Below are 25,577 nucleotides of genomic sequence, written 5' to 3'. Positions count from 1 at the left end.
TACAGTATATGACACAATCCATTGTGATATGTGAGGCCTTGTAGTTTAGCTTTTGTGAAACCATTTTTTTTTTTGTATTGGTTCACTAATAGACGCATGCCTGGAACCAGGCAGCTAAATCAGGAATCTCAAATGAGTGGGGTTTCCCTTGTTGTGGGTGTGTTTAAGGTCGTGTCACACACCCAGTGTTGTTTCTATGTACTTCTCATTGTTTATCTGGCAAATAAGGAAGTAGTGTATGTCTGAACGCGTGTTGTGTGTATATATATCGAACATTTAGAGGTAGTGTCAGAAGCAGCCGGAACATCTAACAACTTGTTGGAAAAGGAATCAACATGCAGCTGAAACAGACCCTTACAGGTAATGGCTCTGATTTGCTCAAATTTCACTGACATGTACATCAGTAGAAATGGTGTGTTTAGAGTGTGTTCTGTGTTTATTGCAGTTTTTGGATCTCTCTGCTTCCAGCTGTGTAAAGCATCAACAGGTGTGTGTGTGTGTGTGTGTGCGTGCCTGTGGCTTTCTATTGACAAAATGGATTCATGACTTTAAAAAACAAAACCTTTTATATTACAGATTTGTCTCAGGAGGGGCCTCCCAAAATCCTTGGACCAAAAAATAATATAATCTTTGCCCAAAAAGGTAATGTCTTTTTTTATATAACACTGAACTCACTACATTTTGACAAAGACTACGTTGCCTGTTTGAACTTGTATCAGCTACAAAAAAATATCCCAGATGTATACTGTGTAGTGGTGGTATTAAATGTGTATTCTAATTCTCAGGTATGCCGTTGCATCTAAACTGTATGACAAATTCAAAGTTTGGGGACTTCAGCGTGATCTACTGGCTGGTCAATGGCACCTTCCTTAATCAAGATGTCGTCAAAGGCAGAATTACTGAGACAGAGGAGTAAGTATATTTGATATTTTATGACTTTATTTAATTATCAAATCAATAAGAAAATACACCCTGACCAAATCATGATTATCTCTCACATTAAAGCAATAAAGACACATAATAGACACAAGGTAGCTCCTGATGATAGGAAATTGTTGGTGCATATCTACTCTATGGGCAAGTATAAGTTTGGAGTCTTCTGGTTTCAGGTCAGGGGAAGGTGAGGTACTTCAGAGCTGTCTGAAGTTCACCACAGTGCTGCTGGAGGACTTCAGTTCCAGCATCACCTGTGTAGCAATAAGTCCTACTGGGAGGAGCCAGAAGCATTTCAAACTAGTAAGTGACCAATGACATGGTACTTTTACTGAAAATACCCCCACAACAAACTCTTCATGAGGTGTGGGTGCACCAGTATTTAACTGCAGATCAACAGGTTGGCGGTCTGAATCCCTGTGTGACACTGTAGTTAAAAAGCCTCTGCTAAATGAACATACTGTGTTCACGCGTGGTGATAACAACGTTTCTTTCTGTCCATCTCAGAGGCAAAGATCGTCACAGAGGACAAGATTAACAAGGCAAAGAAATTATAGAAAACAGAAGAAAAATGTTGTCAAGTGTATCTGAAAAGTGAATTGTATCAAACAGAATTATTGTGATTAACACTTGGATGTATAGCATGGGTCATTTTGATTCAGTTGTTACTTCTGATACAGGGCATTCACTTTTTAGCTATTTATTATGACTTTACTGTAAAATGCATGCCCCTTTCATTCACCCCCCCCCCAAAATATTACAAATGTGTGATTTAGTTACAAAATTGTGAGTACCCTTGGTGAAGTTAAATCATAAAATAGGTTATGGATTCAAAGAAAATAGTTATAAAGATGGTTGAACCTGTTTTCAGTATATACAATGATCCCCATTTAACAATGGTATGTCTGATATTGGTACTGCTATTTTGATATTTGCAGTGGAATCAAATGTAGAAATGTATATTTTTAAACAATAAAATCTCATAAAAGGGTTATCGTATGTAACCTTCCAGTTGACATTTTTTTATTTAACATTTAGTTAAAACCCAGTCCAAACAAAAAATGTAATGTCAAAGAAACCCTGCTCTTTGGGTGAAACAGTTCCTCAATACATTTTTATTTTAGAGGGTTCCAGTAATGAACAAGAGGCACTGATTTTCATAGCAATAACACAAACTCTTAAAAGTAAATCTCCTTATTAATACCAACATTCTGTGTCCCTTTCAATAAAGACATGTGAAGTAATTATCCACATCCTAAAACCAGTGAATGGCTGAATAAGCTCACTTTATTAAGTTGAAATAAGGAATCATGCTGCCACCTTGTGGCTAATGTGTGGAGTAACACCCACCTCTTGGTTGGACGTTTCCAGCCTACCGATTTTACCCACAGCTTTCGCTTCCAATACCCAGATAGGTCGCGCAAGTCAGCGTTCTGTCAAACGACTCTGTGCTCGCTCACAGAGTTCGACCGGCTAACCGCGGCCGCACCCAACTCCTCCAGGCACAGTTGCAGGTTGGCATTCCTATCAGGGTAGTGATTCTCTTTGATCTTCTTCCTGAGTAGGGCGCAGGTCTCCTTGACGACAGAGGAGCTCCTGTGTTTACTGGTCAAGAAGCCCTGCAGCAGCTCCTGATTGGACTCCAGGGCCATGCCCAGGAGGAAGCGCAGGAACACGTCCATGACTCCATCCTGGCACTGCAAAGTCCGCTCCACGGCGCACCGGTGCAGCTCGATCAGGTTGGGCTCCTTGAACATGCGCGTCAACTTGTTCCGCAGGGCCGGCTCGAGGACGTTCTTCCCCAGGTTCTTGAAGGAGATGAAGGCGTAGAAGGCAGCCATGTACTCCTGAAAAGTGGGGTGGATGAAGGTCTGGACCCTCTCCTGGTACATGATGAACTGCTCGATCATGAACTCCGTGCACAGGCCGCTGCTCGTGACCGTGTCGCTCTTCTTGAGTCCACTCTCCTTCCACAGCTCCTTGGAGATGGTGGTCTTGCCCTTCTCCAGCATGGCCAAGGCCAACTTCCCCAGTTTCAGGAGGAAGTCGGTGGCGTTGAAAGCCTCTTCGCTTTCGGACGACACCTTGTTGTCCCGGACACGCAGCAGAACCAGCAGCAGCTGCGTGTACATCTGGGTGAGTCCCTTGGGCAGCTCTGCCTGCGGGCCCTGTTCCCTGATGGTGCGCTGGAACTGGCTGCACACCACCCAGCAGAAGGTGGGGAGATGACACATGATGTACATCGTCTTGCAGGAGGTCAGATGGGCCATCACCCTGTCCGCCAGCGCCGGATCGGGGAACCGAGTCCGGAAGTAGTGTTCCTTCTGTTCGTCCGTGAAGCCGCGAACGTCCATCAATTGGTGGACGCTCTCGGCGGGCAGGTAGGTGGAGCACCGGGGCCGAGAGGTGACCCAGAGGACGCTGTTGCTGATCATGTTGCCCTTGATGAGGTTGGCCACCACCACGTGGGAGTCCCTGCTGTCGTCGTTGTCGTGAAAGCTCCCGATGCGGTGGCAGTCGAGTCGCCTGTAGTACTCTTCCAGGCCGTCGCAGATGAACATCACCTTGCCCTCGTCGCATTCGAGGCTCTTCAGCCTGGCGGTCTCGGGGAACATCGTGTGGACTATCTCCAGGAGACCCAACTTGGCGCCCTTGAACTTGTTGAGCTCTCTGAAGGGCAGAGGGAACAGGAAGTAGACGTGTTCGTGTGACCTCCCCTCGGCCCATTCCAGGATGAACTTCTGGACGGCCATCGACTTCCCGCTCCCCGCCACCCCGTTGCTGACCACGGACCTGATGTAGTCCTTTTCAATCACTTCCTGTTTCAAGATGTCCTTCCACGTGATCCGCTTTTCTGGCTTGCGTTTGGTGTCGAGCCTCTCGATGGTCCTCACCTCATGCTCAATATTTGGCCCATAATTGCCACCGTCTGTTATGTAGAGCTCTGTGTAAATGCTGTCAAAGACCTTCTGTTCTCCCTGGTTGGCCAGACCCTCATATGCACTGTTATACTTCGTCTTCAGAGCTTGTTTCAGTTCATAACGGACTTCATCTGCAACAAAACAGTGGTGGAAATCACGGTGAGAAAGGTCAATAAAGGGATATCCTCACCTAAATGTAATCCTCTTTCGTTTTGAGTAATACTAATGAAAATTATTTGGTATTACAGATGTCTGGAGGAGCAATCTCTCATGTATATGAACCCTGTCTGCAGAGCAATATACAGTACATTCAAAAGAGAGAACATCCTTCCACAACCCATTTGAAATCATGCATATCGGTATCAAGACATGGTGTGAGCATACATTCTTTTCAAAATGAGGTTTTAGCATACATACTTTTCAAAATGAGGTTTTAGCATACATACTTTTCAAAATGAGGTTTTAGCATACATACTTTTCAAGATGAGGTCTTCGATGTAGGTGACCAGCTTGGTGAGCCCCCTGTCCTTGAGCAGAGCCTTTGTGAGCTGCAGCGCCACCTCCAGGTCGTAACACTCCAGCAGCCTGTCCACAAGGTCCACCATATCCATGGTCCGGGGAGGACTACTGAAGGACTCTGGGTAGCGTCTCCACAGAGTGTCCTTAAAGTGCCGCAGCTGATGTTCCTCCATCTTCTCCAGAGTCTTTCTGATGGCCTGGGATCAAAAGGAGGAGGCAGAATGGAGTTGTAATGCCTTGTAAAAATGCTCGAATTGAGGTGTATTCGTTTAAGCAGCCTGGTAAAAGTAATCAGTAATAACTGGTTCACAACTGGTGTATGATGCTGATTGATTCAACACACCGTGTGTCTATTTCTAAACAGGTAATGTAGGTTATCAAGGAAGTAAAACAAACGTGGGGGTGTTTGAAATAGTTTCACACAAAAAGCTCATTCAACTTGCCCAGGGGTAAAATGATAACACAGGGTCACAGTGCAAACGATTTCTCGACAATGCTCACAATTCCCCCTTAAGAAAATGAATAGGCCAGCCACTTCAAGGGAATAGTTTAATGATGTGATTTCTACCTTAAAGGTAAAGTCCACTGTGAGTGCAGGGTGTCTTTTGGCATCTGGGTCTTTGATCAGTTCTGGTCTATCAGGAAGTTCGGACGCTGCTTTGGGTTCAGCCTTTCGATCCCTGGGGGAAACAATGGTGAGATATCAAAACCACAAGCTCGTGCAATTGTAACCTAAATGACACACACACACTAACATGCAAAGAGTATGCGATTGTACAGGGACCATTGAATTGGTCTGTGAGTGGTTTATTCTTACTTCTTAGTTCTCCTCTCACAGTCATCGCTGTCCAGAGAGTAGGAGCTAGAGTAAGACTCAGTTCTTTCCAGCTGGACCCTGTGAACAAACAACATTGACTATGAATCACCATGCTAAAAATACCTTGGTAACAGTTTGCTTAGACAAAAGTGATTTACTCTTTTAAGTATGTGTGATTTGCTGTGGTGATAAAGTACAACGAAAACAAAAAGAGACAAAAAAAAAGTGTTTTTCCAGACTTTGTGGAGGATTCAGCTTCTTCGTCTTCCTTGTCTGGTTTTTGGATGCCATCACTCTCCATTGAAGTGTAGCTAGGCACTGGAGAATGGGCCCTTTCCACCTCATGCCTACAGGTGCACACACACACACATACACACACACATACACACACACAGTGGGACGATTATTCCTTCTCATTCTTTATTCCCAACACATTGTCTCTACTGTGGCTACAAGTAGAGAAGGGGGGACATTACCAGTGACTAGTGTCCATTCGTGTCGGATTCCCTAGATCCAGGGAGGGTCTCCTCTCTGGAATATAAAATTCCAGCTCATCCCCACCATCCGGTGTACTTCTTCCACAGGCAGATGCACCCTCTCCCAATGAACTATCGGAATTTGACCTGTCCATATCTTCCTGCTCCTCGTTTCCAGCGGGAGTCACCTCTTGTCTATTCATCAGGCCTATGTCAATCTTTAAAGACACCTGTTGATATCAAACAAATATTAAAGCACACATATTCGTTGTTTATTTTATTTTTTTATATAACCATAGAAATACGCATGCAACGTGACAAATTAGCAATAGGCCTATAATATGTAGCAATCATGTTTGTCTGTCCTCGCTACAATCCCGGAAGTGTATGTTTCCTTGTCAAAGCGTAGCAACACGCAAAGAAACTAAAGTGATCGTGGACAATCCAAATGTCCAATCCAAACAATACCTGATTGAACCTGGTCAGTTTCTTTCCTACGTAACTTTACAATGCTTAGGCATGTTTTGACATTGTAATCTGTAATAATAATATGCTTACTCATCTACGTAAAACGTGGTTGGCCTAACTTTCAAGAACTGTGCCTGGTTAACTTACCAGTGGAGTGCACTACAACCCGATCAAATCACCCGAACGCTAAAATCCTTGGATACAATGTGGACTCGATCACATATGAAGACCACACATTTACCAAATTACATTTGTGTATGTTTCGTAAGCGTAGCTGGAATCTTCGAAGCTACTGTGCGGGTGCACCGCCTTCTTCTCCCTACTGATTTCCGCAATTCCAGCCTTCTCACCAAACGTCTGAAACGTAACACCTTTTAACGTGCAATCGTGTGGTTTGCCATAGCCAGGATTAATTTACCTGTGCAATTTTGAGAAAAGGACAATTGAAAAGCGTGACATTCTTGTCAATGTAGCCTAGGTAAAATCCTGCATGCATCTAATTGTGAAATTTGTTTGTTTATTATTACATCTTAAATTATTATTAAATATGTAATAACAAATAATACCCTGCCTACAACAAAGCTTTTACAATGTTATAATGTATCTGTTTCTAATTTGTAATAACAATGGAAAGTGGTCCATTATTCTACCTAACTGTTAATACTACTGCAGAAGTTCAACACAAACCATCTTCACGGTGTTATTACTCAGGATGTGCATGCGTGAACACATGAACGCACACACACAATGGGACAAGTGGGGGGCAGAGTAGCCTACTAAAGTAGCCTAGGGCTAGTCTACTAAGAAGGGTGTCTTCTAAAAATGTAGGAAAGATTATTCATAGACTATTGCTAAAATTATATAAAAGACTGCATTCATAACTTTAAAGAAAACAGGAATCGTGTGCAGTGCAAATGAGACTGTCATTGTAGCTTTGGAACAACTTTCTTAATGTCGTTCACACTTGGATAGTCCAATATTCTAAATGAATATTTTGATATAAAAATAGTAGAAACATATCAAATGAACAAAGTGGAAGGACACCAAGTTGATTATGGAGTTTACTTCCACATGGGTGGACTAGACTATCTGCGGGTTTGTTATATTTGCAACAGCAAGAATAATTCTGTTAATAAATGAAAACGCTACATTCAAAACCTCACACTCATTAAGATCGCTTTTCTAAACTAAATAATGTTCCAGACTAAATGAAGTATGGGCAGGTGCAGCTAGCGTAGCCTATGTAATTTAATGGTTGAGTTCAACACGTATTTTATCTTTAAAATCCAATATTTCATTAGTATTTGAAATGATTCGACACACGTTGTACCGCCAAAACATGTTTCCCAGATGATCAAAATAAACACCCAAGCTACGACGAAGCTTCCACTCGACTGCGCTTGTATGATGGGGGCGTCAGCGGCGACAAAGAGAAAGGGGCGAGGGAGACATTGGTGAGAGTGAAAGAGGAGGGAGATCGGCCTGCTCAGAAATCTCGGCAAACGTGCATTGATGACAGAAAAAAAAACAGAGCGTGTATGAATCAGTCGAGATGAGTAGTGGTCTAGAGCAACGGGAATTATGGTACAGTGCGAAATAGAATACAGACAGGGCATGCGTTCTCCTTTGAATAACCTATTCAGGGATGAATTGGGAAAGGGTCTCTGCCACCAGAATAGTGAAGCAGCCTGACATGAATAACAAATAAAGGACCTATTCGAGCGCACAACAAGCAACAAGACGCGCGGAGGAATGTGCAAGAAATATTGACTGTTCGAGCTACCCAAATCGACGTCTCGGATCCCGATGGACCTCCATCGTCGTTGTTAGTAAACACCCAACGGATTATAGACCCGTAAACATATAGAAATCAATTTAAACCATTCCGTTGCATGGTTTGGACTGTTTCTTTTGTCCGACGAGACCTGAGAAACTTCTACGATGGCACTGGTCATGGAACCTGTGAGCAAGTGGAGTTCAAGTCAAGTGGTGGACTGGATGAAAGGTATGGTATGCCATGCCAGGCTACAGATATTTCAAGATGTTGCCAAAATGCTTCCAAGATGCTGTGAAACATGTTCTGTATGCCTACGCATAATAAATATACAACATTATTCCTCAGCAACTCTGAGTCAGACCATCCACAGAAAAGCAGTCTTGCTGGCTACTACACCTGCTAAGTGATAGTCACCATAGGTTGTGCATTTTAAATGGTGCTTGTAACCAACGGAAGGTTAATGAGGGAACTTAACGCAGATGCAATTTGAATATCGAGTCGCCATTGGTTATATGTAAAGTAGGCTGTTCCAAAGTGACCGTGTAGCACTTGTTTTGGTTTGTCTCGAGGAGGTGAAAGTGTCTCGACCGCAAAAGCTAAAACTATACCCGCAACCTGAGGAAAATAAAAGTGACCAATAGACTGCTGTACAGTATTAGTAGTCATTGCATAATTGCAACCAACTTCATCCCAAACTATGATGTTGTGATGAATGAAGGCCTGTATAAGACATGGTATTGGAACAAGTCTAACAGTTAAAACCATTGCTGCTCTGGATAGATGGTCAGCAAGCCTTAAGCTGAGCCTTGGTGGATTGACATACCAGTCCACACACACACACACGCACACGCACACACAGTCCAACATGCCCTGCCAGATAGCTTAGTTACAAACAGATTGTACGGATTTCTTTTCACAGCAGAAATTTCCCCAACTTTTCCTGACTTCCTAAGCCTAAGAGGGCACGTGTATGTTCCGCGTGTGTTCATGTCATGTTCCTGTGTCCTTTCTGCATGTTGGGCTTGTCTACACAGTCCAGAGAACGCATGTTGGCGGAGCATCGCCTCCTGGTGAAGCTCCAGCGTGTTCTTTGACTTACTCACGCCTCCTCCACTCCAGTACATGCTAACTAATTCCGTCCCGCTCAGCACATCCAGCACAGGGCTGTGGGGCTGTGGGATAAGCCACATGATAGCCTGGGAGGGGGAGGAGGGTTGAACATCAACCAGTTTGACTTCAGAACAACTTGTTTATCTATGTGTGTGAGTGTGTGTGAGTGTGTGTGTTGAGAGTCAGGTTTAGAGTAGGACATTGGGGAGCAACGGGAGTGAAAAGATGCAATTCAGAGTCCACTCTGTGACGAGGATGCTTGATCCGATTTCAGGGACAGGCCTACGGTGATCCGCATGCGACGAGTGGAGCTCAGACAACTCTTTGACCCAGAGCTCAGTAATGATAATAGAAAGTGAAGGATGGAGAGATGTGAAAAGAAAGAAAAAAAAGGAGATCTTGTCTCGCGTCTCTTCGTAGATCCTAGGGGGCCAAACAGCAATTCGTCATTAGCATTCAGAACTCCCATAATTAGCATACGGCTCAGTGATGTCACTGGAGGCCAAATAGGAGCACCATGTGACCTTCCCATAATGCCTCTCTTCCTCCCCCATGGTGTTTCAGTGACCACGGCTCTTCACTACAAATCCTTCCAAAGAAAAAATGTCTCCAGTCTTTGAAAATCAGCATGGGGTGTTTTTGATGAAGAGTACATACTTTTTTAATCTTTTTTTTTCTTCTTCACACCATATTTTCATTCCCCCTTAAAAAACCCCCAAACATGTTACCCGTATTAAAACCCATATTTTTGATAGAACATTTGTATTTTTATGCAGACCTCCAGCTATGCTTTAGCAACTGCTGTAAGGGGTCCCTCAAATGTGTCAGTAGAAATATATCCTCGAAAAATTAGAAAAAAGAAAAAAAAAACGTTAGTTGAAAATAGGACAAAATTCATGTCGTTGCTCTTATTGTCGACTTAGTTCCGTGAAATATGGTTAGTTCTTTCAAGGATGAACTCAAATTCACGTGACTTTATTTGTGCTCTAAATGTTTGGGTGCAACCTATCAATGTTTTGCTCACTTATAAAGGTTAAATGGTAGACACACCAAGGTGAAAAGAAAGCTACATTTATACAAATGCTCCTCCTATTTTTCTAATCCCTCTCGTTCTTTCACTCCCCAACATTAAAAGCCTTCATTAAGGCAAACTATACAGGTGCCGGCAATCACTCGATACTTGAAATGGTCTATCCACCTGCATACACTTAGGTTAGTGCATTGATATGGATAAACGACAATAAATAGGTTTAACATGGGGCCAATACATATAAATACATGGCTAATGTTTAGCCCCAGTGAAGATGGCCATGATGGCTGTGTGACAGCATGACACAGAACTGTAATGCTGGCGGTTTGATATTTTCATCATCTCTCTCTCGTCTCTCTCTTGCTTACTCACTCTCTATCTCTCTCTCTCTCTCTCTCTCTCTCTCTCTCTCTCTCTCTCTCTCTCTCTCTCTCTCTCTCTCTCTCTCCCTCTCTCTCTCTCTCTCTCTCTCTCTCTCTCTCTTTCTCTCTGTCTCTCTGTTTCTCTCTCCCTCCCCTCTCTCTCTCTCTCTCTCTCTCTCTCTCTCTTCTCTCTCTGTCTCTCTCTCTCTCTCTCTCTCTCTCTCTCTCTCTCTCTCTCTCTCTCTCTCTCTCTCTCTCTCTCTCTCTCTCTCTCTCTCTCTCTCTCTCTCATTTGAACGTCTGCTCTACCCAAGTCCTCCTGACAATTTAAAATGAATGCGAATTAACATACATGCCCCCCCTCTCCAGAGAGCCAACACAATAACGTCCATAGCACTAGACATAACTAAGTCTCATTACTTTCCGCAATCAACGGTGGATTAACGCTGTGTTAATCAGGACGCCGGAGCCTCCTCTCTGTGTGTTCTTCCCAGCAAGGATGTCTGTCTGTTCACATCTCTGTTTGTTTAGGGAGCAAAGACCATTTGATGAAGGGCTCCTCTGTGAAGGGTGTGTGTGTAAGTGTGTGTGTATGTGTGTGTGTGTATGTGTGTGTGTGTGTTTGGAGGGTGGGAGGTGTGGGGGTGGCTGTTGTTCAGGAGAAAACTGTCTTTTAGTTAAGATGTTACTGAAGTAGGAGTTCTTTTTTTTGTGGATAAACAGGGGATTATATACAGGATGTGTCTTGAGCATCTAGATGAAGGTTTTTATTCAGGCTAAAATGTTGTCTCTACCTTTTTTACTTATTTGTTTATTTACTATTGTTATGCAGACAAGGAGACATTTAACCAAAACTCTGCTTCATGGTTTCTATAGCAACATGAGGGATTTCCTCCTTTGACAAATGGGTCTCGATTAACTTGGTAAAGAGGCTGATTTGCTAAGCCCTGAAATAGTATGCAAAGCCATGAAACTATCCTTTTTTCTGCTCCTCCAACATTTAGCTGCCAGCTGAACTTGAGCCGAATGCTTCATTAAGTTTAGACCGGTCAGCACACTGGGGGGGGGGGCGGGGGGGGGGGGGGGGGGCAGGGGGACCAACAGAGTGAGAGAGGGTAAAATGGGAAATGTGGACCACAATCAACTTGCCACAACTATCCTTACTAAGGCCTCTCCTCTAGACTAGACTGCACAACGTGTGACTTTGTGTGTCGCGTGTCGTGTTGTGTGTTTGTGAGACGATAATAATACAGACAGGGAGGGGGGGGGGGTTGTCGTTTCCGTGACAACATCAGCCTCTGCCAACTAGGTCTGTCCCTATTTGAAGGGAACAGTGCTTGAGGATCGGAAAGAGCGATGGATACTGTTTGGTTTGCATAGCTGTGAACTGAGGCTCTGTAAGAGTACATAGACGCAGCAGATGTTATTAAATGGCCAAGATGGCCGCCCGTAGGTGCAGTTTGTCCAACGCCTTGGTGTCTGACCCCTAGTGAAAGCATGTGGAGGATTGTCAAGCTTGACGGTGTAACACAGTGAGCAAATGTTTGCTCATCTTGACAGGCCTGTGTCAAGTCAACTGTTGCTCGTGAGTGGGTTGTGTGACCTTACGAACATGCTTGCTATTGCTGTGAAGAATGTAGTGCTGGTCGTTACTGTATGGGTGGGCTCTGGTAGCTTGTATGGCTCACTGTGTGTGTGTGCCTTCAGCAGTACCACGTGCGTTCATCTCTGAGATCTCGGTTTGTCAGCTTGCATTAAACCAAGCACGGTCACACTTTCTTCACACAGCTTCACACACACACACAGCATCACATAGCTTCACACACACACACACACACGCACACACACACACACACACACACACACACCCTTATGTGTACTCTCTCACACACACACACACACACACGCGCGCACACACACAAACAAGAGATGAAGCGATAGTCCAAGATGGAGTGAGATAGTTCCACTGATAAACCCTCAGGACTGGGGAGCTGAGATGATATGAGGACGTTTCGCCACAGAGCTTTGACCCGATAATAGAACATCTTCACACATAACATGTAGGCCAACGTCTAGGAGGAAGTTGGGATGTGGAGGGGGTTCGATCTAAAACTGTCGGCCTGGTTTAACTTCAAATGCTACTTTGCCTTGCGTATTTAGAAATGTGCCATACAGCATATAGGTTATGTGAAGATAATGTAATGTTTATGGCATTCGGATCATACAGCTTTAGGAGGGCAGTCATAGGAAATGCTGTGTTTAGAGGAAAGTTTGAAATAGGTTAACTATAGTCATAGCAAATTTAAAGAAAAGAGCACAAACCTGTCACGTACAAGATTCCAATCGACATGAAGGTTTAACTACCCAGCACCGTCATACATGTCATGCATACCAAGTACCCAATCAAGTATTGTAATATTTAAAAAAAGGGATTTTTCTCCTGGCTCTGCAGGTCTGGATGACTGTCTGCAGCAGTACATCAAGACCTTCGAGCGAGAGAAGGTCGGCGGAGACCAGCTTCTCCGCATCACCCACCAGGAGCTGGAGGACCTGGGCGTCTCCAGGATTGGCCACCAGGAGTTCATCCTGGAGGCGGTGGACCTGCTCTGCGCTCTGGTAGGGTCGAGCCCCTCGCTGGGCGTGCTGCCCGGAGGCCTCCCTCAGTCTGAGATGGAAAAGGGCGGTCAAGGAAATTAGACGAGAGAGTGAATCGAATGTAAGGGGGGGGGGGCGACGCCGAGGTATCTCACACACAGCTGCGATCGCAGGTTCAGATGTTTAATCCCCGAATGATTCATGACTTTTGGGGCTAATTTGAGTCATTTCAGTTATTTTTAGTAGTAGCTAAGAGCTTGGGATTCAGAGGTTGGGAAGGCAGTTGATGCATGGTGCTTAACTGGTAAGACTCTGAGGATTAGAAAGAAAGTGCTGCCTTCAAACGTTTCGACGCCGACTGGATTTGGAAGACGTGGAAGTTTTGTCGGAAATCGTTGATTTCCATCCCGTTATATTCCTATGACCTTTCTCCTTGCTTTGTTGAATTCAAATCTTTTACCTCGTGTCTCCTCATCTTCCCTTTTGCCTTTTTGTGACATCTGTTTTTGGACTGATAGCGTTGTCTTTGGTTTAGTTATTTGTCTTCTTATTCAGATCCTGTTTTCTCCGACTGTGTGCTGGAGGGAAACTCACTTCCTGTAATTGATTATAAAGAAAGAAAAACAATGGAAATCTCTGATAATCCCCCCCCGGATTCATTTATTTCCGTGTGCCACCGCGGCATTTTGGGTGATTTGGGTGTGAATAGCACTGTTGATGACTGAGTGGGACGACCAACCGGATCGGGAGATGAATAGAGGGAGAGAAGAGAGAATGGCGGAGTGGGTGGGATGGATGGATGGAGAGAAAGGGTCATCAATGACGAGTTGGAAGAGGTAGGAGGGAGCGTTGGAGAGAAACGAAAGCACGGGGAATCCGGTTCCAGAGGTCACAGATGCTCGTCAAAGCCCACTCACCCTCTCCAGTCGTGGGGGTAAGCCTCGGTCCCAAAGCCCCTTACGCAACGAGGATTTGGCGAAAATGCAGCTAGACGCGACTGCGTTAAATATGATTACTCATAGCCCACCCCCACCCCCCTCCCCCTGCCCCCCCCACCTAAGAAACCCTGGCATGACAGAAGCCCACAGGCCCCCCACGTGCACAGAGGCATTGTGGGTAATGGGTATTCTCCACACATCGGAGGTGACAGCTTGAGGGAGAGTAAGGGTGGGGAGATGGGTCACTGGCTCTGTTAGATCCTCCCATGTTCACACAGACTTAAGCAGGCGAGCTGGATTCCCTGGGTGGCCACTGCCACTACTCTTTTTTTGTGTTGTTTACTAGCCATCTAAGCCAGGATTTACTCCTCTTAAGTCTTTTAATAAAACATGCTGCTAACTTCATGTCTGCAGCTAGTCATATTCAGTTGCGTGCGGAAGCACTCCCGTCAAATAAGGATTTGAGTGATTAGAATTCTGCACCGAATCAACAACTTTGGCTCAGTTTATCCTCCGTTTTTTTATTGTTTGCGTTTCTGTTTACACTGCCGGTGCATGAGAACGCTCTGTGTGATGTTCGGCCTGCTTTCCCGAACGCTCTCACCGCAGAGAGATGAGAGAGATATCTGATGTTGGGATGAATCTGTGTAGACAGGAGGTAAACCCAGGGGGGGTCTTTTTGGGGGGGGAATCCTGTAATGCGGGGGTTGGGGCGGGGAAATAATCAACAACCCAAACTGTAAATACAAACAAACAAACAGTGGATGCCAGTGTCTGCAGCCGAAAATATAGTTGAAAGCCTTTCGCTGTCTCCTCTCGTTTCTTTCCCGACAGAACTACGGCTTGGAGACGGAGAACCTGAAGACCCTGTCCCACAAGCTCAACGCGTCCGCCAAGAACCTGCAGAACTTCATTGCCGGGCGCCGCCGCAGCGGCCAGTACGACGGCCGCACCGCCCGCAAGCTCCCCAACGACTTCCTCACCTCCGTCGTGGACCTCATCGCCGCGGCCAAGAGCCTGCTGGCCTGGCTGGATAGGTGAGATTCACCAAGAGCTGACACACACACACACACACACACTGCGACCTGACTCTCGCAAGCCCACGGTACACAGGCGGTGTCAAGACACAGAAAGGGCTCCCACATACCTCACCCTGGGATTAAACACGTGTAATTATGTGTGGGTCCGTTTACTGTGCCCTGAAGGGAAATGCCACAAAGGCGACCACTTAAAGAGTCGTTTTTCTTACGTAAGGTATATGCGCTATAAGCTGACAAACAAAAGATGAGTAAAGCCTTTATGTAAGATGTTTTTTCTTTTTTTGGAGGGCTTTGCTGTGAAGCCACAGTGCGTGCCTGCTAGGGGCTTGTGTTTATCCTCCTTAGGTCCTCGGTGGAGTTGTTCCAGACAGTGTGTGTGTGTGTGGGTGTGTGTGTGTTCATGTGTTTTTCTTATTTTGTGTCATTTTGTCTGTTTTGGGGTTTTTGGTTTGTCTTTGCGTCTATACGTGTGTGTATGTTTGGGTGTTCGCAAGTGTTTTTCTGTCTAAGTCCCAGCTACTACTAACAAGCTTTTCTTAATGATAGTGCTACTATTAGATTGTTCTCTTGATTAGCAAATTGTACTGTGCTATGATCACCAATTCTTTCTACAGAAACAATTGAAATATAATAAATTGGACATAGAGTAGATCGATTTCTACAGCGCATTGAGCGATTTAGCATCTGCTAAACAAGCACGTTATTATTGTTATATTGTCCAACTAGTCTGGTTGGAAATAAGGACGATCTAATGGTTCATTCCAGGTGCTATTTCTTTTTCAGGTCTCCTTTTGCCGCAGTGGCGGACTATTCCATGACGAGAAATAACGTCATTCAACTGTGTCTGGAACTCACTACTATTGTGCAGCAGGTAAACATCCAACTACCATCCCAAGCGTGGTGTGACAACAATAGCCCCTGTTTCCCCCCGGAAACTAGGTTAGCCGAAAACGTCTGCGAGGCTAAAGCCAGTTAGTCCACACGGTGGCTGTGCCGTCGCTAGGGGAAACGAGTGCACGTGTCGCTATGAGCAGAGAGAGAACTAGTCCCGTGGCTACGTTAATCTAGCCTTGGCCTTTTATAAAGAGCAAGGCTGAGGTGGCCTACCGGATGGGTCAAAGCTCGCCTTAGATGGCGATGTATATCTCTCTGCCACTCCAATCTCGCTCAAGCGCCAGAGACGAGAAGCTAGAAAAGATTAATATTGACGTAGTCGGAACAGGCTGTGCTGAAGCGTCCTTCTGAAGGGCTCCTTCACGACCACCCTACAGCTAGTGAGGGGAGAGGGGAAAGGAGGCGACGCAACATGCCTAAGCTAAGAGAGAGAGAGAGAGAGAGAGAGAGAGAGAGAGAGAGAGAAAGAAAGGAGGGAAGGAGGGAAGGAGAGAGGGAGGGAGGTGAGGGCTTTTTAGACTTCTTCTAGTGAAGCAGTGTGACTCACTATGCTGTGTGTGGGTGGCAGAAGGGGGGGGGGGGGGGGTTATCGGTGCTGAACCTCACCGTTCCAATCGCATGCCCACCTAGTTCCATCTCTAATAATACAGTCCTCCTGTGGTAACGTGTGTCTCTCTCTGCTTGTCTCTGTCAGGATTGTTCCGTGTACGAGACCGAGAACAAGATCCTGCATGTGGTGAGTCTCCCACTCATTCCAGTCTTTCCGGAAAATTCAATAATTCACCACAGAAGCGATCAGACCGGATTGGAAATGGCTTCTCGTGTCTTCCTTCCCCCCCCGCTCCCTTCCCCCCCCCCCTCCCTTCCCCCCTCCCCCCCCCCAGTGTAAGACCCTGTCCGAGGTGTGCGACCACATCATCTCTCTGTCGTCCGACCCCATGGTCTCCCAGTCTGCCCACCTGGAGGTGGTCCAGCTGGCCAACGTCAAGTCCACCGAGGGCCTGGTAAGAGCAGAGAGATGTGCCCGTCTGTGCTGAACGAACGCGGAAAGTGCCGGATTTTCATGTTGCCCGCGCAGCGGCGGCTGGTGAAGCCGCTTGCCCCCCTGCGACGTGAACGCGGAAACCCCTTCTGTCTTTTGCACTCAGACATGAGTGTCTTGCTCTGGGGGGGGGGCGAGAGTAGAAACCCCCTCCCCCCCCCCCCCATCCGTTACCCAGCATTCCACTGGGCTGGGATGAGTTTCTCTCGTCCGCTCAATAAAACCTGAACAGAGGAGTGGGCAGAGGGAGCCAAAAATAAACCTCTTACTTCGTTCTCGCTCTGACTGGGAAGCTGTTTGTTTGCGTGGGTTGGTGCGTGTGTGTGTGTGCGCGCGCTCGTGTGTGTGTGCAGCACTTTAAACCCTTTTCAGTGAAGATATGAACATTTCAGTTTGTGTACGCTTCTCTTCACCCCATTCTGCATGGACAGGTTTTATTTGTACCTATGGATCCCAGTTAGTACTGTACTGTGCATACATAATTGGCATAGGAAGGGAATCAAAAATTGACCTGAAAGTCATCATAACACATGTTTGTGTTTGATATCATGCTGCAGAAGCATACATTTAAGGGTACAGTAGAGACATGTCAAGATTGTCCCAATTATCCTCACCAAGAATTAGCTGCAGAACATGGGTTTGAGGTACCATTGAGGTTGCTACATTTTTTTTGTCCCTAGCAATGTTCAAACCAAACCTCTACCCTTGTCATTCTGCATGGCTAGATGTAAGCTCTCTCTCTCTCTCTCTCTCTCTCTCTCTCTCCTCTCTCTCTCTCTCTCCCTCTCTCTCTCTCTCTCTCTCTCTCTCTCTCTCTCTCTCTCTCTCTCTCCCCCCTCCTAGGGCATGTACATCAAATCAACATACGACGGCCTACACGTCATCACCGGGACCACCGAAGGCGTGAGTACATCGTAACGGTTTTTTTCCCGTGCCACTTTTGGAACACACGCTGTGAGGAGGGTGACAAGTATCACCCCCGAGCAGGATCCAGACTGACATCTGCGTCCCGGGAGGCCACGCGGCAGTGTGTTCACATGTCTCTCTCTGTCTCTCTCTCTGTCTCTCTCTCTGTCTCTCTCTCTGTCTCTCTCTCTCTTTCTCTCTCTCCGTCAGTCCCTGGCCGACCGCTGTAAGAAAATCCATGCCGGGGATGAAGTCATCCAAGTCAACCATCAGACCGTGGTAAGTGCTTCATCCTTTCACACCTCGAGGATTTGGATGCCGTTCCTTTGTGTGGATAAATGTGTTTGAGCACTTTTAGCAACGCAGACTTGTCGATGTCTGGTGTTTGTGTGTTTGTGTTTGCGCTGAATGTGGTTTTGTTTTCTGTCGTAGGTGGGCTGGCAGTTGAAGAACCTCGTCAACTCCCTGCGTGGGGACCCGGGGGGAGTAACCCTGACCCTAAAGAAGCGCCCCCAGAGCACTCTCACCTCCACCCCGGCCCTGCTGAAGAATATGAGATGGAAGCCTTTAGCTCTGCAAGTGAGCGCTTTCTTTCAACCTCTGTTACTTGGTTTCCCCACTAGTGGGCTTTTGTCTATGGTTCCTCGAAACCGGAGGCAACAGCTTTTAGAAAGGGTGTGCCTCTTTGTGGTAGTGACTACTCAGGCATGAGAGAGTTAGCCTGTGCTCCCGTATTTTTGTAGATGTTTGGCCCACGTTTGTCTTGTGTCCATGAGTGTGTGGAGAGGAGGTTTGGGGGTGGAAGAGGGGCCATGTGTAAGTCCTCCCCCCCTCCCTTCTCCCAGCACCACGCTGGGGTAAGTGCTGCGTCCCTCCCCCAAGGGGCCCAGACCAACTGGAGCGCATCACCACTCAGACTCCTGATCCTCTCCTCCTCTCCTCCCTCCTTGCCCTCACCCTCCCCTCACCCTCCCCTCACCCTCCCCTCACCCTCTCCCTCCCTCCCTCCCTCCCTCCCTCCCTCCCTCCCTTGTCCTCCCCCTCAAATCCTTTGTGCCTCCCACTGGATACCTCACGTATCAGTCCAGTGATCGATGCTCTGAAGTTCATCCACGAAACCCCGAGCCCACTTCTCACTCGCAGGTGCGTGTGTTCATTCGCTGAGCTCCGAAAGCATCGTTTTTTGGGTGTGTGTCTGACCCCGCCCCTACTTTGTCTCCTCAGCCAATCATCCCTCAGAGCCCTGGCAGCAGCGTGGCCACGCCCACCAGCACGCTCAGCACTCCGTCCAGGAGGGACAGCTGCGCCCTGCAGGACCTCTACATCCCCCCTCCGCCTGAGGAGCCCTACACTCCTAGGTACACACACACACACACACAGACTCACACACACACACCTACACTCCTAGGTACACACACACACACACACACACACACACACACACACAGACTCACACAGACACACACACACCTACACCCTCACACACGCACCTGCACACACACACCTACACACAGACATACGCACGTTCACACACACACACACACACACACACAGACTCACACACGCACTTACACACACACACCTACACACTCACACACGCACCTGCACACACACACCTACACACAGACATACGCACGTTCACACACACACACACACACACACAGACTCACACACGCACTTACACACACACATCTACACACTCACACACGCACCTGCACACACACACCTACACACAGACATACGCACGTTCACACACAAACACTGGGAATGCTAGATTTTCATCTCTTCTATATGCGCACGTATGAAAAGAAAGTTGCGATGATACTACTTAAAAATACAAGTGTTAAAGTTAAAAATAAACAAATATGGTCACTCGTATAGTATGGCGTCCAGTAGAAACAGAATCCGCCCGAGAGACACAGTCAGAGACACAGTCTTCACTCCCCCACTGTCGCCTGTGCCTCAGAGACGACCAGGGGACCCTCCAGGGGGAGGACTCTCATCCGGACGTCCCCGTCGCCACGGGCTCCGAGTCGCCCAACTCCTTCCTGGACCAGGAGTGCCGGAGGCGCTTCCCTCTCGTGGAAGACGACACCGTCCTCTACTGCTACGAGTACGACCAGAGCCAGGGCCCGCCGCCGGTCCGCCGAGGCAGCACGCCCACGTATGGTACGTCACGGCCCGGGGCCCAGCGGCCCGGGGAGGAGGAGGGGGGGCGGTTCGCCTCGCTCGCGTGTGCGGCGGCGCTAGAGCGCTTCTGTGTTGGATGTCTGTCGCTCTCTTGAACGAAAGGGAGGGAGGGGGTGGGGGGCGGGTTTGGGGGGGTCGTTGATGTTTTGGGGGGGGGGGGGGGGGTGTTTCACCACATCAGCGTGGTCGTGCCGTAGCTGTTCTAGCTCTGTGTGGATGTTCCTCGGGGGGGGGAGGGGTGGGGGGGTTCCTCCACGTGTAAACCGCTGATGTTCTCTGGGCTTCAGGCAGACTCAGACCCATCTCCATGCCAGTGGAATATAACTGGGTGGGAGACTATGAAGACCCGGGCAAGCTGAAGAGAGAAAGCAGGAGAGGTGAGTGGGAGTGGGGGAGGGGCGGGGGGGGGAGTGGTGAGTGAAATATAGAGAGGGGAGGAAAAGAGAGAGTGAGAGAGGAACGGCGGAGGAGGTGAGTGGGTGGGTGGATATCTCTCATAATTGGGCCGGGGGACCGTCGACTCAGATCTCGGAGCCAAGGTATGGGGAGGATGAGCAGGCCTGTCAGCAGTGATAAGATGCTGGATCTCCCCCCCTGCCCACTGTATCCGCTCGTCTGTCTCTCCTCTCTCTCTCTCTGTCGCTCCTCCTCTGTATGTTTGTTAGTGCCCACTCCTTTTTCCCCCACCCTCACCTCTCTCTCTCTCTCTCTCTCTCTCTCTCTCTCTCTCTCTCTCTCTCTCTCTCTCTCTCTCTCTCTCTCTCTCTCTCTCTCTCTCTCTCTCTCTCTCTTTTTTTTCTCTCTCTCTCTCTCTCTCTCTCTCTCTCTCTCTCTCTCTCTCTCTCTCTCTCTCTCTCGCTCTCTCCCTCTCTCTCTCTCTCTCTCTCTCTCTCTCTCTCTCTCTCTCTCTCTCTCTCTCGCTCTCTCTCTCTCTCACTCTCTCTCTCGTTGCTTTCGGGTCTTGAAGGTATGCCGTTGCCTTGGCAACTGTAACAGGGATCGTCCCAAGATCTGCTCGTTCCATTGGCTGCTTCGAGGCCTGGTGGCAAATGAGAGTGGGAAGAGAGCGAATGGATGGCCTTGTTCCTGTCTCCGAGGCAGCGCTGTTCTGATGTCGTGTTTTGGGGGGTGGGGGGAGGGGGGGGCGGTGTTAGTCTACGGTTCCTGTGGGCTTTTCAGAATTAGCGAGGGTGCTAAATTTAGCCACAGTACCTTTTCTTTTTATGGCCAAGAGGAAATATTTCCGACATGTCGAATTTCCGCTTGAAGGCAGCACATCTTTGTTATGCCTTTGTAATATTGGAGAGAGAAAAAAAGATATCACTTTGAAATCTGTATTCAGCACCCTGAAGAGGTTTCTGCGGTGTCTGTAAAGCCTCAGACAATGTTGAATGCCAAGACAAGACTTGTTCCACTGGCTCTAATTAGGCACTCCAATGACAGGACGACTCACGAACAAGCCTGTTGTTAGAGGAAAATGGAAGACACGGGACAGAGTCCCTTGTTTGACCCTTGAGTCAACGGCAGAGACAAACAAGGACGTAACGGTGACTGAGTCCTCATGTTTACTACGCTGAACCCTGAATCTTTCTGTCACTCACGTGTTGTTTTGATCTGCTCTGCCCCCATAGAGAACTCCCTCTTGCGGTTTGTGAGCGAGGACAAGGCCTCGGTCCCGGAGTACCTGACCGCCGGACGCAGTCTGGGCCAGAGCAGGAAGAGGAGCGACAAGGCAGGAAGTCCCGCCCACTACGCCCTGGTTCCCGCCCTTCAGATGGAGGTGTCCATGTCCACCTCGAGCTCCGACTCCGCTTCCCTTTACCACGTGAGTCTCTTAGCAACCCTTCAGAAACTGTGGAATTCGTATTCGTATTTTGCTGAGAAAAATACTTTTCTCTCGTTTCCTTTTTTTTTGTAGATGTTTGAGAGGTCCTCGCTTCGCTCAGTGTCTCGGAAAAAGAACAAACGTGAGCAACAGCGGTCGTTAAACGAAACTCACTCATCCTGCAAATGAAATATAAACACATTCACGCCTTTCCACATTCACGCCTTTCCTCATTTCGGTGTGTTGCACCCTCCATGCAGTAGGGGGCTCTCTCTCCTCCATCAGCAAGCGGCGCATCTCCTGTAAGGACCTGGGCCGAGGAGACTGTGAGGGCTGGCTGTGGAAGAAGAAGGATGCCAAAAGCTACTTTTCTCAGAAGTGGAAAAAGTACTGGTTCATTCTGAAAGATACCTGCTTGTACTGGTACATGAACGAAGAGGTGAGGGCAGAACGCGACCCAACGAGTCCTGATCTCACTGAAAAGAGGATCTCGTACATAGGGATCCGCTCAATTATCGGTGATCTATTTCTTTTCCTGCAGGATGAGAAGGCAGAGGGCTTTGTGAGTCTCCCAGAGTTCAAGATTGACAGGGCGTCCGAATGCCGAAGGAAATTGTGAGTTCACGGCTAGAGTTTGCATCTGCACACTGTGGAACCACTGAGCTTAACCCAGCTCTTTGTGTCTGTAGTCTAGAACATGCCACAGTTTAGAGTGGAAAAAAAGGATGTGCCTTTGACCATGTTCTTCTGCGCTCCAGTGCTTTCAAGGCCTGCCACCCGAAGATTAAAAGTTTCTACTTCGCTGCGGAAAATGTGGATGACATGAACAGGTGAGAACTAAGCTTGTGGGCAGATAGATGTTGACGTGCGAGAGTGAGACAGTCACAGAAGACAGGGACACAGGGAACAGCGAGCTGACCAGGCCAGGCAATGTCGATGGAACGTCAACAGCAGGATTTTTTAAACGTGTTCTCTTAAATGCCCCGTGTTCCCTGTACAGGTGGTTAAGCCGCCTGACCATGGCGGTGGCTGGTTATTCGGAACAGGAGAGGCTTCGACAAGGCCAAGGTATGACTGTTCATGAACAACACAGCTGCGTACAATGCTGGTAGTGCTGACCGATGGGACCTTCGGTCCAGTCTATAATGTGGACTGGTCGGTAAAGTCTTCGGTTCTTCTCTTCTCTAGACTACTGGAGTGAGAGCGACCACGAGGACGTGGAGATGCCTTCCATGTCCAAACAGGATAGCCCTCCTCCCCCTTACGACACCTACCCCAGACCCCCCTCAGTGAGTTACTGTCTGTCTGTCCGTCTGTCTGCCTGTCTGTCTGTCTGTCCACCTGTCTGTCCACCTGTCTGTCCACCTGTCTGTCCGCCTGTCTGTCTGCCTGTCTGTCTGCCCGTCTGTCGTTTGCCCGTCTGTCTGTCCACCTGTCTGTCTGCCTGTCTGTCTGTCTGCCTGTCTGGCATAGTTCCAGACATTCTACAACTTCCCCCTCCTCATCTCCTCTGTGTTTCTTTCTTTCTCCTCCGGCACAGCAACTCTCCGGGTCCCTGCAGGCGTCCCAGATGAGCCCCTACCTGGAGCCCAAACACCGCCTGTCCTCCTCGGACACCTTCCAGTCCCGCTCCTCCCACGAGGACTTCCGCCCCGACTCGTCCCAGGAGGGCGGCGGCGGCGGCGGCACCTCCCCGGGGCAGAAGTCGTCCAGCCAGCGGCGCTCGTGGCAGGACCTGATTGAGACCCCCCTGGGCAGCTCGGGGCTGCACTACCTCCAGACCCTGCCCCTGGAGGAGGCCATGCTCCTGGAGTCCGGAGGAGGGTTCTCTTTGGCGGAGCACCGCAGGCAGTCCACCCTCCCCGCCCAGCGCAGCTTCCTGCAGGAGCACTACGGGCCCCTGCCGGTTCCCATCAGTCCCCTCATCCCCGCGGAGGTGCTCGGGAAACCTCGTAGCTTCACCCTGCCCCGCGACAGCGGCCTCCACGCCATCCTGGCAGCCTCAGCCGGAGCCTCCGATCACAGAGAGGCCCACCGCTACGGAGGAGGCCATCACATAGACTCAGGTAACAGTGACACGTGACAGACACACTGAACCATGTAAGCCTCGGGTCACCATATGAGAACGGTCTGGATGGGCAAAGGCTTGTGGTAGCGGGGAAGGGGGTCGTAACCCGGTGGGGTCGTAGCGAGTGAAGCTCATCTAGGTCTCGTTGAAGCTCATTACGTGTTCGCTGTTGGAGACTCACTACTGGGATGGTTAATTGATTCCGATTCCGACCAAGCCCACCCCATGACCCCCCTCTAGAACAGCACTCTAAAGTGAGGTGAAATCGAAGTGTCGTAATTGACGCTAATTCGGCCTGGCAGCCTACCCCTCCTCTTCCTTCTTGATTTCTATACATAGACACACACACAGACACACACACACACACACACACACAAGATAAAGACATCAGTGTGCCCTACGGCAGTGTTTGGGATGGAAGGAGGGGAGGGAGGTTATGTGAGGAAGAATCCTTTCAGCCCATGTTAATGTCGAATTGTGAGCGAGACAAAGAAACAAGCCTAAAGGGCCCCTCTCTCCCTGTCCTCTTTCCTGTCTCGCTCTATCAGTCCCTCTCCCCTACCCCGCGTCCTGCACGCAACGTAAAGACCCGACACTTCAGCATCCGCAGAGCTTCAGCACACCACCTACCCCCCCCTCCCCCCTCATTACACATACACCCAATGAAAACGCCAAATCTGTCCCCCCCCCTTCACTTCTCATTAAGAACACGATATTTAACGGTCGCATCCATAGTTATTTAAAAAACATCCATCCCACCCGCCGTTTGAAAACGACCCCACCTACCGCCCCCGGGGGGCTGATAATGTCATTGGTTGTGACCCAGGATGTGACACGGAGGGCAGGCCCCAGGCCGACTCCCTGGGTGACCTGTATCGGGCCCTGGAGAGGGCCAACCTGGGCTCGGCCGGCGAGCACCGGACGCCCGCCCGTCTGGAGTACAAGCGCTCCTTCGTCCGGCGCGTCAACGACCCGCTCCTCAGCGAGAAGCTGCACCGTCTCCGCATCCTACAGAGCGCGCTCAAGGTACAGTACGAGATCCCGACCCCCCTTCCTGTTTTTTTCGACCCCTTGAACTACATTGTGGTCCCGTAACGCAGCGGTCTGAGGTGTTTTTGTTGTTGTGTGTGACATTTTTCTTCTTCCTCCTCCCCCCCCTCCCCCCACCCCCCTCACAGAATGTGCCTCTGCGGGATTCCGACCCTTCAATGGGGTTTTTAGGGTAGTCTATGTGGAGTGACTGGAGGCTATGCCTTCATACAAATCCCCTCATTCTAAAAGAAGAAAAAATAAACACCTCACTCCATCCTTCTACCACCTACTCCAGTTCCTTCAATGCCATTACCTCCATAGTCTGTATCTACAACGACAAAACTCGCTTCACTCACTGTCAAACGTCGAAGGAGTGACGTTGGAGAAGGACGTTTAAGTAGGGGGGGGGGAAAAAAATGAAGAAATGTAGGCACGCATCCACTGCCTTGTGTGTCTGGATGGCGTTGGATGAACACTTTTTAATCCCTTGAAAGACGTTAAGTTTATGGAGGGCGCTCGTTTGAAGTCACTGCTCTCTCGCATGGCCATTTTATAACCTAGCTTCTGTACGATGTCGTCAGTTCAAAACAATAATGCTGGAGTTGTATACTGTCCATCTGCAGTGATCTTAAAT

General features: G+C 48.4%; 2 protein-coding genes across 2 annotated transcripts; one reads left to right on the top strand and one right to left on the bottom strand.

Annotated features, from left to right (window-relative positions):
• Positions 1–917: 917 nt before the first annotated feature.
• nlrc3l1 (NLR family, CARD domain containing 3-like 1) lies at positions 918–6,497 on the bottom strand. The gene is made up of 7 exons (XM_047050418.1): positions 6,282–6,497; positions 5,667–5,896; positions 5,430–5,537; positions 5,191–5,268; positions 4,942–5,053; positions 4,330–4,570; positions 918–3,985 (listed from the first exon to the last, which is right to left on the bottom strand). The coding sequence occupies exons 2-7, from the start codon at positions 5,867–5,869 to the stop codon at positions 2,370–2,372; spliced, it is 2,358 nt and encodes a 785-aa protein (XP_046906374.1). The 5' UTR covers positions 5,870–5,896; positions 6,282–6,497; the 3' UTR covers positions 918–2,369.
• A 1,052-nt stretch (positions 6,498–7,549) lies between these two features.
• On the top strand, positions 7,550–25,137 carry LOC124488012 (connector enhancer of kinase suppressor of ras 2-like). The gene is made up of 22 exons (XM_047050451.1): positions 7,550–8,139; positions 12,866–13,029; positions 14,781–14,983; positions 15,752–15,857; positions 16,575–16,616; positions 16,765–16,884; positions 17,766–17,825; positions 18,039–18,107; positions 18,261–18,407; positions 19,053–19,186; positions 19,795–19,997; positions 20,306–20,395; positions 21,650–21,843; positions 21,937–21,985; positions 22,104–22,282; positions 22,385–22,458; positions 22,602–22,673; positions 22,844–22,911; positions 23,032–23,132; positions 23,384–23,909; positions 24,738–24,937; positions 25,090–25,137. The coding sequence occupies exons 1-22, from the start codon at positions 8,076–8,078 to the stop codon at positions 25,135–25,137; spliced, it is 2,913 nt and encodes a 970-aa protein (XP_046906407.1). The 5' UTR covers positions 7,550–8,075.
• Positions 25,138–25,577: the final 440 nt, after the last annotated feature.

Source organism: Hypomesus transpacificus, unplaced genomic scaffold, assembly GCF_021917145.1.
Source record: "Hypomesus transpacificus isolate Combined female unplaced genomic scaffold, fHypTra1 scaffold_116, whole genome shotgun sequence".
In the NCBI taxonomy this organism is placed as follows: domain Eukaryota; kingdom Metazoa; phylum Chordata; class Actinopteri; order Osmeriformes; family Osmeridae; genus Hypomesus; species Hypomesus transpacificus.
The sequence above is the reverse complement of the archived record's forward strand: the minus strand, read 5'-3'. Positions and strand labels throughout refer to the sequence as shown.

Bases quoted from the DNA above. Each gene is read 5' to 3' on its own strand.
- LOC124488012 (XM_047050451.1), top strand. From the start codon at position 8,076: ATGGCACTGGTCATGGAACCTGTGAGCAAGTGGAGTTCAAGTCAAGTG. The intron at 14,984-15,751 runs GTGAGATTCACC...GGTTCATTCCAG, and splicing joins CTGCTGGCCTGGCTGGATAG to GTGCTATTTCTTTTTCAGGT. The intron at 21,844-21,936 runs GTGAGTCTCTTA...TTTTTTTTGTAG, and splicing joins ACTCCGCTTCCCTTTACCAC to ATGTTTGAGAGGTCCTCGCT.
- nlrc3l1 (XM_047050418.1), bottom strand. From the start codon at position 5,869: ATGAATAGACAAGAGGTGACTCCCGCTGGAAACGAGGAGCAGGAAGAT. The intron at 5,054-5,190 runs GTAAGAATAAAC...TGTTTCCCCCAG, and splicing joins TGTGAGAGGAGAACTAAGAA to GGATCGAAAGGCTGAACCCA. The intron at 4,571-4,941 runs GTAGAAATCACA...TTTTGATCCCAG, and splicing joins CAGTGGACTTTACCTTTAAG to GCCATCAGAAAGACTCTGGA.